Below are 15,978 nucleotides of genomic sequence, written 5' to 3'. Positions count from 1 at the left end.
CTGTAAATAAAGATCTTTCCCCTGAAGCCAAGTTGGTCTGGCCCCATGTCCTTTCCTATAGGGTCTCTGTGGAACTGTAGAGAAAAATTACCACTCACTTTGCAAGGGTGCCCTTTACTTGGGGACACTCTTATTCTTTAACCCCGGGCTTACTTAGTTGGACAGTAGCATGGCTCCTTACAGAAATTACAGCCTTCTCCCAGCCCCTCCGCTCTAGAGTGCGACATAGAGAGTCACTGCTCTGTATCATCCTTAGGCTCAGGAGTGACCCAGTATCATCCTTAGTGACCCAGTTCCTAAGCACACCCAGCTGTGAGCTGTGTCTGTCGATCAGCGCATAACCCAAAAGCCCGCCTATTGACCCAGGGTCTTGACCCATTTCCCCAAGACGTGTACTCACTCTTCTCTCCCATCTCTCACCCCCAGTGTCCCAAGTACTCGGTCATCACAGAGTCAGAATGAGGACCCGGCATTTGATAAACCCAAGTGAAAACACCCACTCAGATCAACGGGCAATTTAATTTCTTTATTTTTTTTCACAAGCTTTGAATTCAGAAATAAGAGCCACCAACAAGTCAATTATTAAGTAAAAATGGAAGTGAATACAAAGGAAAACTGTACAAAACTTTAAAAATCTGACTGCCCTGCTCGAACTCCTCAGAGGGTCAGAGACTCAGGCAGCCTGGGCAGTCATTACCGCACCGTCCTCAAGGCCTGGGTGGAGTGTCAGGACACCCCTTTCTGGGTGTGAGCCTGGCTGGGCCCAAATCCCAAGGCTGGCTGGAAGAACACACAGACCAGAAAAAACACTATGGCCAGTTACAGGTGCCACAGGGACCGGGTTGTTGACACAGGACATGGGTGGTGGAGCTCCGTGACCTTCCCTGCCACTCTGCATCTTCACAGGTCTCAGTCAGGGTGGGGATGGGGACCACATCTTTCTAGTGAAGACTCATGGGAGCCTTCATTTTTAAGAGTTTGGAAATCTCCCCTGGGGTCTAAGGTCTTGGCATCGGGTCTATGTCGGTCCTCGACGATGTCCATCAGCCGCGCGCGCTCAGACTTGCATACATAACTTACTAACATGCATCCTATCCTAGAACAGCTACAGGGCGCAAAAGAACCATCACTCAGAGGGTCATGGAGGAGTGGAGGGAACAGTATAGGACGATGCTAAACCTGGGGGTCACTAGGAAGGGAAAACGGAGGCACCATGCTCTGAGGTGGAGTCGGTGTGAACACACACTGTGGGCGAGGGACTTCCAGGCAAACACACCACACTAGTACCACTTCTGCCTAAACAGAGAAGGAAAGAGCATCACTCAATCTCCCCTCCGTCAGTACCAACTAAAACTGTGGGCTTCAAAAACACGGAAAAGGAATGGACGTTTTCCCATAATCCTTCACTCTTGCATATCTGGCTCATCTGAGGTCAACCGAGGCTGGTGATGTTGGAGCGGCCACCAGGGGGCGCCACGATGCGGTGGCCTGTACGCCTTGGATTGTTGTCATCTATCTGGGCACCTAAAAGAGACAGAAAGCCAACAGTGTGTGAGATAAGACCTGTTCACATCACCTTGGCATGCTGAGGCTGACACTCACTCCAACCCACCTTCAAGGCCCTGTCCAGGTTCACTCTGGGAAGGGTCCCTGACCTGTAGACCTTCCTGACCTCGCCTGGGTACCTGCCAGTCCTGAGGTCCCTCTCCTATATCTCTGACTCCAACATAGTTTGGCCTTGAGAGAGGGAAACACTAGGGAGTTCCTACTGGTGCAGGCAGACATGGTGCACTGGTGTGTGCCAAGAACACACAAACTGATGATAGATATGTGTTTTACCCACAATTCAAAACTAAGGGTGCTGAGGTTCAGGCTGAATACCCTAAGGACACAGATACTAGGTTGGGAAGGCAGGACTCACACCCATACTGGCTTTCCCCTGAAGCCCACCCTCCTTTGCCCAGTATCCCTTGCTCCAATGGCATTTGATAAATGTGTGCATGCACACTACACAAGTCTGTACCTGCATGTGGACTGACTGACTGCCCTGCTGACCCTGACTTTACAGAGCCTGACTAGGAGGGCCACCAAGAGCCTGGCACAGAGTACGGCTCTGGTTCTCCCAGCTGTCCCATTGTCAGCTATCTGTCTGTCTGTCTGTCTGTCTGTCTGTCTGTCTGTCTTCCTGGCCACTCAGGACTCAGCCTACACTTCATTCATTTTCCATCATGCGCCTTGCTTGCCAGGTAACTGACTATTACCGTGAAGATGCCTGCTAGCCTAACACACTGCACCTATGTGCCAGAGCAGTGCCCTGCCTTGGAAGTGGACGAGGGTGAACTTTATAGCAATGCAGGGGAATCAGCTATGCGGCTGGCAGCAGGATTGACATTTGGTAAATGTCCACGAAGCCCTGAGGGCAGCACCGTGAGCTTCAGAGGGGATAGAGGGCCCAGGCAGAGGGCGGGCCAAAAGCCCTAACACAGGCTTGTTATTACAGGGCTATCTTTGATCTCAAGATTATTATATCCACATCTAAGGATAGATCTACAGTATTCAGTTGCCTGATGGACTTAGAGAGCCAGTCTGCCAGCTCCTCCCAGCACAGAAGGCAGCCTTCTGCGCATACCAGACAAGATTCAAGAGCTGTGCTTGGAATCTTTTTGTGCAGTAACATGGGCTACCCTTAATATCAGAATTGTACTTGGGTAACTATTCCAAGAAAGGATAGTGAAAAGTGAGGTGTGTCCCGGGGTCCCCTGACCCAGGACCCACTGTACTCCCCGTGCAGCGTACTTCTTATCCTACAATTTAAGCTAAAACTACACCCTCTTTCTCTCCTCCCACCCTCTCTGTTGCTAACACATACTCTTTCTGGTATGACCCACTGACCTACTTTAGCCCACTGCCTGTTTTTACACAGCTCAAGAGCCCAGGTTCACATTTTAAGTGGCTCCTGATTTTATTTTTATTTTCCCCCCACAGGTTCCTGTTTTTAAAGGCCATTGAATACAACAACCTGAACTCTAAACTGTGGAATTCAGCAAGTTCTTTGGCTCATCTGAAGCTGTCCAGATGTGCATCATTGATCATCAAATCCCTAGGACCCTACACTGACTCTAACTGGAATTTCAATGACAGTACAGTGCTCCCAGTGTTGTGTCTGCCCCCGTGTGGCCATCTGGTGGAGTTGCAGGTACATGTCTTCAAGCTGGGATCTTATTCCTAAGCATTGTTGAGCCCTGAATCCTAAGACTGAATTTTGTGAAACTTCAAACAATACCAGGAACACACCACCACCATGTGGGGGTGACATAGAGTCCATATTATGCTTCCTTAGCCAGGAGGGCGGGTGTGGTTGAGGGCCAGGCGCAGAGCATGTACCCAGGAAATGACAGGGCTCCTGCCTCATACCCACCTCTGGGCTCCACACTTAGCTTCCTGGTATAAGAGTGGCAATGTCCTCTCTCCCACCCCCATAATGCTTAAGCCCAGGGCTGACTGGTGCCAAGGTCAAGAATTACCATGCTGGGCTGCACCCTAGAAACACCCGCCTAGACTGTGTCTTGGGGGCACAGCAGAGGAGTGTGCCCGTGCCTTCTCGCCTTCTCCACCTATGCCCACAGCCATGTGCCCCTTTCCACAGGAGCCTGGCTTCCATGAGACTACCTGATAAGCTGAAGTTGGACTGGTGGAGGTTCCGGATGGGTGGGGGTTGGTGTTTAGAAGGCGAGGATTTGGCAGAAGGAGCAGGAGCAGCATGTTTGGGTGTAGCTGGCACCTCGTACACAGGCCCATCGTACATGCCCCTGGAAACACTATGCAACCCGAAAACCTTAACAGAAAGAGAGAAGAGTCAGATGATTACTGTGTCTGTGCTTCTGTCCTGCCAGCACATAAGCCACACTTGTGCCCACAGAGACATGTGCCCGCACAGCACAGCGCAATATGGATACACACACACACACACACACACACACACACACACACACCAGTCTCATCTTTACAGAGTACACAGGGAGATGAGGAACTGGGGTCAGGAGACTGGTTAAAGGAGGGAGGCTAAGACAGGGCAGCAGAATCAAGGACTTCCTAGTGGTGGCCACAAGAGGGCAGGCTGCCACCATCCAGAAGCAAGGAGGCTGTCCGCCATGACACTGAAAGAAGTCTGACAGCCCAGGACTGAGAGAGGGACCCATGGAGCCAGCTGGAGATTTCTACAGCCCAGTCTCGAAATTGTCCTACAGAGATGACACTGGCTCCAGGCCTCAGAGAACAGCGTGTACCCAGGGAACTGTCCAAGGCCTTAAACGGACCAGTGGTGTCAAGTGTTCTGACCCCGGTTCCAGACTCCTCCTCCTCCAAAACTGGCAAACTGAGCTTTGTCCCAAGTCCCTGCTCCCTGACTACCAAGGCCTCCAGTGACTTGTGCCCCTGTCACTCTGCATGTCATGCCTCCCTTCAGTCACCACCCTTCCCTCTGCTCAGGGCAGCCAAAGGCAGGTTCTGTGCCCCACTCCCAGCCTGGTTCCTGTCCACTGCCCAGGCACTAGGGCAGGGAACCCCAGGTACAGTAACCTGACTCTCTGATGCAAACTGATGACTTAGCATGGGGCCAGGTACTTTCTCGGTGACAGTTAACTGTTCACCACAGGACTCAGCCGCAGACCAGGTCTACAGCCCAGCCAAGGCTGTGAAGAGTGGGCATCCCAGCCATTTTGGTACCTGAGACCTCTGGCCCACAGAGCCTGTGATGTGTGTCTATCTGGTACTGCTCCCTGTGGCAGAGGCAGAGGGAGAGCTGACCGGGACAACTCTGTGGGGTCCGAGGCTTGGAGAAGGTGTCTGAGTTCTCTGTCTAATCAAGAAGTAGTGCTACCATTGATAAAGTACAAGAATGAAAACACACACAGGAGAATGCACCCACTCAAGTACAAATTTACATATGCATGTGTGCACACCCAATATGCAAGACACACACACACACACACACATATATATATATATATATATATATATATATATATGTGTGTGTGTGTGTGTACATATATATACATATATATACATATGTATAAATACATATATATGCATATGTATATATGCAGTATGTACAGTACATACAATGATTATGCACATGTATGCACAGTGTACTCAGTAGGCACACACCCACACATATGCATATACGGTACAATATAAACAGTGAATAAATGAACATATACATACATGTGTACACAGTGCAAAGTGGGCACACACATATGCATACATTTATAGTATACATAATAAACACATTGTATACATAATATACAATGGATAAATGAACACACACACAAATATGTATGCGCAGAACACATAGGCACACACATATGCATACATTTATAGTATACATAATAAACACATTGTATACATAATATACAATGGATAAATGAACACACACACAAATATGTATGCGCAGAACACATAGGCACACACATATGCATACATGTATAATACAAGCAACAGACAAATGTTTACACATGCATGCATGCACATTACACACAATGAGTATGTGCACATGTGCATGTGTGTGCAATACATGCAGTGGCACACCTGTGTAGTACACAACACAGATACACATGTGTACATACACAAGAAATAAAGACACACAGACAACATACACACAGGTGGCCTTTCCATCACAGCATCACTTAGATCATGTAGATAATGATTTCATATGGTGACAGGAGGGTCACAGACGGGCGGGTGGGGGGGAATGGCCACAGTAAGAACTTCAGAGTTCCCTCCTCTGAGTCAGAGACAAGGACAAGAGCTTCCTGGGCCTTCCAAGGCCACAGCTCAAGATTTTGGAAATGAAGTAGATACGATGTGGCAGGAGGGGAGGAGGAGAGAGCTAGGCAGGTCAGCTGGGAGACAGCCCTCAGACTGTGGGCTGTGTATTCTCACTGTGGATGGGTAACTGGGTAAGTCTTCTGAGGCCCTGAGCATCACGTGCTAATCTGAAAAATAAAGCTCGTGACTCTCCAGTGGGCTATGTGAGGAACCTCCAAGATGTGCAAGGCAGAGCCCCAAGCAGCTCACGAGCACCTCTCACACATGGGTGCACCGGACACAGACTGTAAAGCCCCGCAACCTCCCTGGCCTTGTCTGGTCTCAGATGAACACACAGGGACACACAGCCTCACCCATTGACCCTCCACAGGACAGAGCCCTGTTCCCAGAGAAGGGGACAGCAACTCAAGGGCCCTCCGTGCAGGAGCTCACCTTGCTTCTGATCCTGACACGCTGGTAGAGATGCTCTGGGAATGGCTTCCGGGGGATGAAGCGGCCCATGCCCTTGCTGACGCTGATGTTTCCATCCTCAAAGACAATCTTGCCCTGGCTGATGACCACCAGGGGGGAGCCGTGGCACTCCATGCCCTCGAAGATGTTGTACTCCACAGTCTGTGAATGCAAAAAAGCCCAGAGTTACTTCTGTACCACAGCCAGGGTTTCCCCTGCATCGGCATGGCACGCATAGGATGATCTGTTGTATTTTCCAATGACGTTTTCTTCCTTCTCTCTGTGATAGTCTATCATACACAACATACAATAAACAGTACTTGCTGGAACTGAATGTTAACACCTACCCCCTGGGCATCTTGAATGGAAGCTATGCTCCTCTGTAGACAAGCACTGTGTACTTTCTGATTGTAACTTACCTTTCTGTGACATTGTTATATTTTATGAGGGAGAGCTTCCTTAACTAAAGTGCATGGGCTTCCCTAAAACACTTGTGGTACACAGGCAAATCACGCCCCAAGGAATGAGCCCAGTCTGCACTGCCAGGTGGAAGTCGAGGAACGTGGCACACCTACAGTCTGAGCACAGGGCAAGATCAAGCTGTTGCTGTCTCGTCTACTGAAAAGACAACAGGGCCTGCGAGGTGGCTCAGTCGGCAGCGTGCTTGCTGCCAAGCCGGATGACCTGAGTTCAATCTTTGAGACAAATGTGGTGGATGAGAAGAACTCGTTCCTTCAATGTGTTCCTGACCTGAACATCCCCTCCTCAAAGAAAAAGAGAGAGAGGAGAGAGAGAGAGAGAGGAGAGAGAGAGAGAGAGAGAGAGAGAGAGAGAGAGAGAGAGAGAGAGAGAGAGCACAGAAGACCAGACTTTGATTCCCAACACCCACACCAGGCAGCTCACAGCCCTATAACTACAGTTCCAGAGAACCCAACTCCCTCTTCTGGCATCTGCAGGCTCTACTACATTAATCTCTCCACAGATAAACACACACATATATGTAATTTAAAAGTAAATTAAAATCTTAAGAAAAATAACAAGAAAGGCAACAGAACATCTAAAACTCTGCGTTAGGTTTGTTGCTCTTGAAGAGGAAACTCAACTCCAGGAGCCAACCGCCACGATCCAAAGGCTTTTCACCTCCTCTTAACTGTATTTATTTTTTTATCAATTATTTTAAAAGTGGGTCATATGTGGTTGAAAGCAATCAAGTGGTATGACGTGTATCTGGTAGAGATGCTCTCTACCTCCGACTGATCGGAGCGCCTTAAAGGACTTCTGAATGTTAACTCTCTCTCTATATATATATATACATATATACATATACATACATATATATATATATATATATATATCTTTCACACACACAAACACACACACACACGCACACACGCACGCACGCATGCTGGCTGCACATCATACAAGGCCGTATTCTCAGCAGCAGCATCCCGGAAGTCCTCAGCATGACTTGAGGCTGAGCGCTCTTTACAGTTCCTAAGCCGTTGAGCTGAGTCCCAACCTGCATTGGGACTACCACTGATCTACATACACTTCCCAACACCAAACAAATGGGATATTTCTATGTTTTTGCTAAGACACACTGTGTGTGCAGTCTCTATGTGTGATCACGTGATCTCCATCACCTGAAGAGGTGACACTAGGTTCCAGCTCTGGCAACTATGAGTGTCCCTGATGCTGTGACAGTATCACAGGTACACACATTACACCCTGGCGTCTGTCTTCCCCGAGGCAACACACACATATGCACAACCTTACTATGCAACTGTCTTAGTATTTATTAGTCTTACAGTATTTTCTCCACCTTGCAAAGAGCCTACCTTTCCTTCTGTGAGAGGCAGATTTCTGCCCCTAGTCCTTGCCCTGAGCTCTGTATCTTCTGCCATGCTGTTTCCTTGGCTCTACAAACTATTTTTGATAACTATTTTCTGTAGCTATGTTGTAAATTTCACTCCTGCAGTTTCCAAATTTTACTCCATGATTTCTATTCCAAACTTTCATTTTTAAAAGGTATGCTGGGGGCTGGAGTGATGGCTGAGGGGTGTAAGCACTGGCTGCTCTTCTGGGGGATGCAAGGGCCAGGAATTGACATACCTTCCCTGTGTGCATGGCCAAAGAAAGAGGCAGAGGGTAGGGAGCAGGCTCACAAACCATAGCAGCAGCCTGGCTGAGCCTGCTGAAGGCACCTCCCTGGATCTCTCCAGTGTGAGCTGCTGGTGCAGCCATGTGGCAGATTTAGAAAACCGTGAACCATTCTCTAGCCAGACGCTTCTGAAATGATGCAACAGAACCATCACCCACCCAAACTAGGAGTGCCACGGGTGGGCTGGCACTTACTGATTTATGGCTTTTGGCTGTTATGGTCTTCATCTTATCTGGGTCCCAGATGACTACGTCAGCATCAGAGCCCACAGCGATCCGACCTTTCCTCGGGTACAGGTTGAAGATCTTGGCTGCGTTGGTGCTGGTGACGGCTACAAACTGGTTCTCATCCATCTTGCCAGTAGCCTGAAATCAAGATTCATGCATTGAGGAAAACAGATAGGCACAGACCTGGGCCTTCCAATGGTGTCTACACAAATGGGCACCAGTCACCCGTGAGAGAAATCTGAACAGAGCAAGGGTGAAGGAGCTGCAGAGGAGGGCTGCTGACGTCTGTACAGGAGCCACTGTGATGGCCTATCAGTGGCTCTAGGCCCACTGGGTCCAGGAGATGGCTGTTAGTAAAGTGTTCATGACCTAAGCATGAGGATCTTAGTCCAATCCCCAGAATTGATGTAAAAGGCCAGGCACAGCAGCACAGACCTGTAATCTTAGCACTGGGGAGGGGGAAGACAGGAGTATCCCTGGGGCTCAGTGAGCAGCCAGACCCACACTTACTTGGTGAGCTTGAGGCCCAAAAGGGATCCTGTCTCAAAAAATAAGACGGGGAGGAGCTGGAGAGACAGCTTGGCGGTGAGGAGCGCTGGTGGTGGGCCAGGATTTGATTCCCAGCACCCACATGATGACTCACAACAGCTCATAATTTCAATTCCAGCATCTCCAGGGCCACCTGCTTGCCTTCAAGGGCACCCAGCAAGTGGTACACAGACTTTAATACAGTCAAAACACCCATAACACAAAATATAACATAAATAAGTAAGGCAGGGACTGGCAAGATGACTCAGCAAGTAAAGGCACCTACCACAGAAAACTGATTCCCACAGGCTGTCCTCTGAATTTCATAGCACCATGGCACATGAGCACCCACAAACATGCACACACATGCACACAAGCATACACACACAAGCACACATGAAGATAGACACACGCGATTTTTAGAGCCCTTTTGATGAGCTAAAACCCACTTTCCTCCACCATCCACTTTTCCTCCTTCAGGACCATGACATCAGGAAGTATGGACTCTACTGCCTGCGGCTAGTTTCCCATAAGTCCCATCTCTACTTTCAGGTAAGAAAGGAAGACTTCAGAGCCTTGCGTCCATACCACTGGCTCGGACGGTCCAGACAAGATGCTTGTAGAATCTTCCAGGAGAGAAAGGGTAGACTTACCACTGCCTTGTCCCAGACAACGGTCATCCGCTCTTCTATACCATTGACACCCTCAGGGATCAGAGTGAAGTTGTCCTTGCCCACAGCCTTCTGAGCAGTACTGTAGGGACAGTGGCCACTACCTGTGACCTGCAAGTCTCCACTGGCAAGAGCATAAATGAGACAGAGTTACACTCACTGGAAATGGTTCACCCAGCACAAGATTGGAACTTTAAACACCATTGGCTCTATGTTAGTTCTGAAGGAGGCTCTGAGCATTGTGGATTTTACCTTGGTATTTTTTTTTCTACTGTTCAAAATTAAAGCCAGGGTCTAATACATGCGAAGCAAGTAAACTACCCAGCCCTATCTCAATAAACAATAATACAGTCAGTCATCCAACATCAGTCTGTCAACTCAAAACATGCCAGCACGTCATCAGGAGCCTCCCATCTGCAACCCAAACCTCATGTCTCCTCCCGTCACAAGAGAGCCACACACACACATACACACACACACACACACACGCACACACACACACCGACATGTTTCTCTTGCAGTGAGGTTGCTGGCCTATGGCAGCTGGGCCCTCTCTACTGGGCTTACACAACAAATATTTGCTCGTGGGTAATAGTTGAGTGACATAGATCTCTGGGTTTTTCATTTTGCCCATTGAGACTTTGGACAATGCAAGGACCATTGGATGCATCTAGAGTCTGAGCCTAGAGGACCAGGACGAGTGATGAGAGGGCCGTGGCTTGGTGGGTACAGATGTAGGCTGACGCTGCCCTCTACTTTATAGTATCCAGGTCATTTGGATGCTAGACACATGCCTAGGAGCTGTCTTGTTCAGGACTGTTTAACAAACCTACACCATACACATGCTCTGTGCCTGGAATAACGTGAGGCCACAGTGACAGTCAACAGACCAGTGGCATGGTGGATGTAGGAACAGGGCCACAGTAGGTTGGGACAGGAGACAGGAGTGCTGCAGTTGAGATGAGCTGCGGTTTTAAATCTGATGACCAGACAATACCTCTCTGAAAAGGAACCTTCCAGCAAAGGTGTGGACGCAGTTAATAAGCTGACTGAGAGACGTGTGAGAGCGTGTTAGGCAAAGTGCGTGCGGACCTCAAAGGCTCTGAGACTTTGGTTCTTTCTCGGGGTCAGGGGCCTGAGACTGTTTAAGCTGAGCAGAGAGCCAAGGGCAGACGGGCGGTGAAGTCAGCCTGGAGCGAGGATCAGGTGGAAGTCTAGTTAAGGAGTGGGGGGTCCAGGTCATGCTTTGCCTTCTGGGCTCCACTTTGGGAGAAGAAATCATGGGATGGGTGGAAGGCGTCCTCCCTTGATCTCATTGACATTTAAAGTACCTAAGTTCCATGGACAGCACATGGGGGGGGGGTAATGGCATTTTTGGAGGTCTGTGGAGGCAAGAGGCACCAGCACACTGAGCCAGAGTGGCTGTGACCAAAGGTGAGAGACACAATCCGTTTCTGTGGACTGAGGTCATACTCCTGCCATGGAATGTTGGCCATGTCTGTGAGACAGCACATCCCAGGAAGACATGGACTCTTTATTTAGGTTGAGGAATCATCTGACATTCACAAGCTACAGCTCTGGTGCTGATTCAGTAATTGAGTTCTCCAGCAAATGGTGTCTACATCGTGTGGGAACAGAGATGTCCACACGGCGCCTATGCCAGAGTCCCCGTGTTTGTCCACACAGTTCCTTATACTGGGAAGCCCTGCCTTATCGCCAAGCGCAGCCCTGACTCATCTCCTCCACAGAACTCCAGCCATCCACCCTTGCAGTGGCAGTCTGCCTCTCTCTGCTCACTGTGTGGTCTTGCAGAGCCCTCTTCTCGCACGCTGACTGATGGAAGGAAGGGACTGCCGTGGCTGCCCTTCTACTGTGTGAAAAATACTATGCGTCACCGGCAACGATGCTGCTCACTGAACTGCTTTCCACCCACACTGAGGCACAACTAGCCCCATACAAGCAGGCATCTGATTCTGTGCATGTGGCCAGTTGAGCAAGCTGAAGAAGGCACGGAGACATTGCGTGTGCTCTGATGCCCAAGATGATGGAATCGGTGGTAAAGGCAAGATTTGAATCCTGGTCTCTCGTGCCCAGTCCTAGAGGCTATCAACCACACCTAACTGCTTAGAACACAGCAGGTGCATAAACAGGACATTTGCTAGGAGCAGGTGGCCACTAAATGTGAGCTATCACTAAGCAAAACATACCCTTAGGTCCAGGAAGAATTGCTATAAACAAAGTGGAATATTGTTTTCTGAGTGTAGACCCCAAACCTCCCTTCTCTAGTGTGTCTAACTAGCCTGTGGCTTCCAGCTACTGACTCCACCTACAACCCCAGCCCTGTGTCCCTATCCCCATGGCTCTCACCAGGCCAGCAAGGAGGTCAAGTAGTCAGGAGTGGTGGGATCTGGGCTCAGGGGAGGGGAAGTCACAAATGCAGCTGCCTTGGCCCAGTTCTTGCTCCAGTAGTGGGTGCCATCGGTTCCCAGGCTGGCGGCTATGGGCTCACCGAAGACAAGAGGGCCTTGAAGGGGCAAACATCAAGAGCATGGTTATAGACAATAGTGTTGATCCTGACACAAAAGGAGGGTCTGCGACAGAGGAAACTGACTAGGAAGCCTCGGGGGCAATACCACACAGTCCCCTTACTATGAGAGGCCAATTCTGTCACCAGCTATAGCAGCTGTCCCAGCCAGCACTTATCCACATCCAGCTCCTCATGTTCCCATTGACTCTGGGACAATGCCTTCCTTCTTCTCAACCCACAACTGACTCTGTTCCCTTGGGTCATGTTTTAACGCCAAGCTCCCCGGTTGAGTCCTGAACAGAGCACGGGAGAGGGCCAAGCCCTCTCTAGAGCCCAGGGAATGGCCCAAATAAGTGGAGATGGATCCAGGAGGACCTGCTGGCCATTCCGAACTACTCAACAGCTTTGTGAGCCCTGAGAATGGATCTAAAGTCAGAGAAGAGACACGTGGTCTCACCTGGCCAATGGAAGTAGAAACAGGGAACACTATAAAGGAAGGAGCTGAGGCTCAGAGCTTGTGGGGGAGCTGCAGAGGTCTCTGACACTAGCAATCAAATCTAAAACCAACTCCAGACCACCCTTCCAGTATACCAGAGACCACAGGCTGCCCGCTCCTGGCAGACCTCTGCCCTAGAGTAACCTGGCCAGCCGTCTGTCGTCCCTCAGGAGGACAAACACCACCTGCCTTTCTTCCTGGCCAGTGCGATGATGTCCGCTGCACTCTTGCTCATGACCTTGGTGATGTACACAGGGCAATTGATCCGGCCTGCAATGGCAATAGCCCGGAACACAGCCTCGGCCTCCAGCTGGGGACACAGCAAATACAAAGGTCACACAAGGAAGGAGGCAGCTATAAGTCTCCCGTTTATAAAGGGAGTGTAAAACAGATGAACAATGAGGAAAGTGAAAATGATTCTGCTGGGAGAGTTGGAGATAGAATGATGTCCTGTGACTGTTTGGAAATACTCTGCAGGCTGTGTCAGAAGATTCTCCCAAGAGGATGCTGCGTCCAAAAGCACACAAAACGGTCATGTCAAATGACTGGCTGCTGTGACCCCTTGAGCATGATTCGTTTTGTCTCAGTTCCCTCTAGACCAGCCATGCTCTCAGGACCAGCAAGCCAAAGCACTGTTGTGACTTCTATTTTGGGACTTTAATTTACACTCTGTGAAGGCTTCAGACATGGCCTTAAGAGGGGTATGGTTTGACTGGGACTTTTCTGTCTATTTTTCTGTCACCAATATACCAAGTCTTCATTAAAGATTCTCCCCAAATCAGGACACTGGGGTTGTGTGCAGAGCCCAGGGGTGATGGTCCTGGACTTTGGAATGGGCAGAGCCTTTTCTGGCCTCTTTGATTGACTTGTGTCCTCCAGAGTCTTGGGAAGGAGCAGAGAGAAGGGAGAAGAGTAGGGTGGAGAGGACAGAGCAGAGAGGAGGAGGAGGAACTGCGTGCAGCTGAGCTGTTCTGTCCCAGCTGAAGGGCTGGGGAATGAGCACTTGGAAGCTACAGATAACAGAGTGGGGAGTCCTTACCTCCTCGGGTCTGCTCAGAGCATGACCCTCGGGACCCGTGATACCCATCTCCAGGATCCGTTTTTGTTCCTAGGAGACAAGGACCAATGAGACAGGCATTGTTGGACTAGCTGTAAGACACTCTAATATAGACAAACAGACAGACAGGTAGATGCGTGTGATTTACTACATATATATATATATGTGGTATATGTGATATGATATATAGTATGGTATATATACATATATATATGTGTGTGTGTATATATATATATATATTCATTCTCTCTGTTCTGTCTGTTCTGTTCCTCTAGAAAAACCTGACTGATATAAGAGTCTAAGGAAATGGTTCAGTTGGTAAAGTGCTGACTACACAAGAATGAGAATGAGTAAAATCCTCAGAAACCAAATTTCAACAAAGAAGCTGGGTGCCCATGGCCCTGAAGGGCACCACCCCTCCCTACTCACAGGGCACTTTTGTTCAGAACCTCACAATGCAGAGGAGAAAACAGATCCCAGAAGCCACATGCCTTGCCAGTAGTCACAAGGCATCACACAGGGGAACATCTCTCATCTGCACATGTGATATGGCATCCAATGTTCAACTCCATCCTTCCCCACCCACTCATCTCACTCATGGAGGATGCACCCCTCTTTTACTGTCTGCTTTCTAACAGGTCCCCTTTATGGTAGGAGGGAGAACCTTGTACCACTCACCTGAGCTATCAAATCTCCATTTTCTGCATGGACTAAGATCACAGCTCCCAGACCCTTAAGGAAGGTGAAGGCTTCGTACAGCTAAAGAGGAGAGATGGGGCTGGTGAGAAATCAAGGTGTAGGACTCTGTGCTCACTCCTGCAGCCTCTGTAGACCCCATGGGCTACCAGCTTCAGGATTAAGAGGTAGGAAGTTGGGTGGGGCCAAACCAATCAAAGGCAAAGAGTGTCACTATAACAGTGGCTATTAACCATCCTAATGATGTAACCCTTTAATACGGTTCATCTTGTTGTGGCAACCCCTGTGGTGATTTGAATATACTTGGCCCAGGGAGTGTCACTCTTAGGAGGTGTGGCCTTGTTGGAGTAGGTGTGGCCTTGTTGAAGGAAGTGTGCCTCTGTGAGGGTAGGCAATGAGACCCTCCTCCTAACCATGTGGGAGCCAGTCTTCTAGCAGCCTTCAGATGAAGATGTAGAACTCTCAGCTCATCCTGCACCATGCCTGCCTGGAAGCTGCCATGCTCCCATCTTGATGATAATGAACTGAACCTCTGAACCTGTAAGCCAGCACCAATTAAATGTTGTCCGTATAAGAGTTGCCTTGCATAAAATTATTTCATTGCTATTTCATACCTGTAATTTTGCTACTGTTATGAATCACAATATAAACACCTGATATGCAGGATATCTGATATTTGACCCCCCAAAGGAATCGTGACCCATAGGTTGAGAAATACTGCTATAACTCCTGCCATCTTCTTTGTCTTCCTTCTAAGTACAAGACTGCTGCTCCTGGGATGCATACTTGCATATGTAAGGGGGGGGGGAGTTCTCAGAGGCAGGAAACAGTCTGGAAGATCTCCAATGAGAGGCCCATGGCTGACATCCACGCCAGGTGCCTCAGTGGGTCAATGTAAGAAAAAAGCACTAGTTATAATTCTACTCATTATACAGCACTGCTTCCATGAACTACAACCAGCCCAATGCTTCTAGAGTACCCTGTGTCTGCTTAAAAGGCTCAAGGCATCCTAGGTAAGTGGTTGTCTGATCCAAAGTGCTTCTTTGGACTGGCTTCCATGCAAAGCTCACTGTCAGCACAGTTCTGCAGTAACAGCCAAGGTGCAATTCCTGAGAGTCCTTGAATTTCACTTTATGAAGTCACTCAACACACCGACAATCTCTCTAAGGTTGGGGATATTATGAGCCTCAGGCCCAGAGCTGGTGGGAAAGACCTTTCTAGCTGGTCAGCAAGCAACAGGTGTGGTAAGCTGGCATTGGCATCCACAGCTTCCTCTAGGAGGTAGAGGGCTCCACTGACGAAGGAAGGGTGGGTGTCAGCAGTAAGCCTGCCCTTGGAA

At 49.2% G+C, this 15,978-nt stretch overlaps 1 protein-coding gene across 2 annotated transcripts in view; it reads right to left on the bottom strand.

Annotated features, from left to right (window-relative positions):
* Positions 1 to 475: 475 nt before the first annotated feature.
* Crmp1 (collapsin response mediator protein 1) overlaps positions 476 to 15,978 on the bottom strand; it is a 50,509-nt gene continuing 35,006 nt past the window's right edge. The window contains exons 6-14 of one of the 2 annotated variants that reach the window (XM_021162274.2): positions 14,622 to 14,702; positions 13,926 to 13,994; positions 13,076 to 13,196; positions 12,231 to 12,387; positions 9,846 to 9,987; positions 8,632 to 8,802; positions 6,259 to 6,438; positions 3,670 to 3,835; positions 476 to 1,524 (exon numbers count right to left, since the gene is read on the bottom strand). In XM_021162274.2, the coding sequence (XP_021017933.1) occupies positions 1,433 to 1,524; positions 3,670 to 3,835; positions 6,259 to 6,438; positions 8,632 to 8,802; positions 9,846 to 9,987; positions 12,231 to 12,387; positions 13,076 to 13,196; positions 13,926 to 13,994; positions 14,622 to 14,702 (1,179 nt within the window). In that variant the 3' untranslated portion in view covers positions 476 to 1,432. The remainder of the gene's footprint in view (positions 1,525 to 3,669; positions 3,836 to 6,258; positions 6,439 to 8,631; positions 8,803 to 9,845; positions 9,988 to 12,230; positions 12,388 to 13,075; positions 13,197 to 13,925; positions 13,995 to 14,621; positions 14,703 to 15,978) is intronic. The other variant, XM_021162273.1, reaches the window with a different exon arrangement.

Source organism: Mus caroli, chromosome 5 (genome assembly GCF_900094665.2).
Source record: "Mus caroli chromosome 5, CAROLI_EIJ_v1.1, whole genome shotgun sequence".
Taxonomy (NCBI): domain Eukaryota; kingdom Metazoa; phylum Chordata; class Mammalia; order Rodentia; family Muridae; genus Mus; species Mus caroli.
This window is presented reverse-complemented; position numbering and strand designations above follow the sequence as displayed.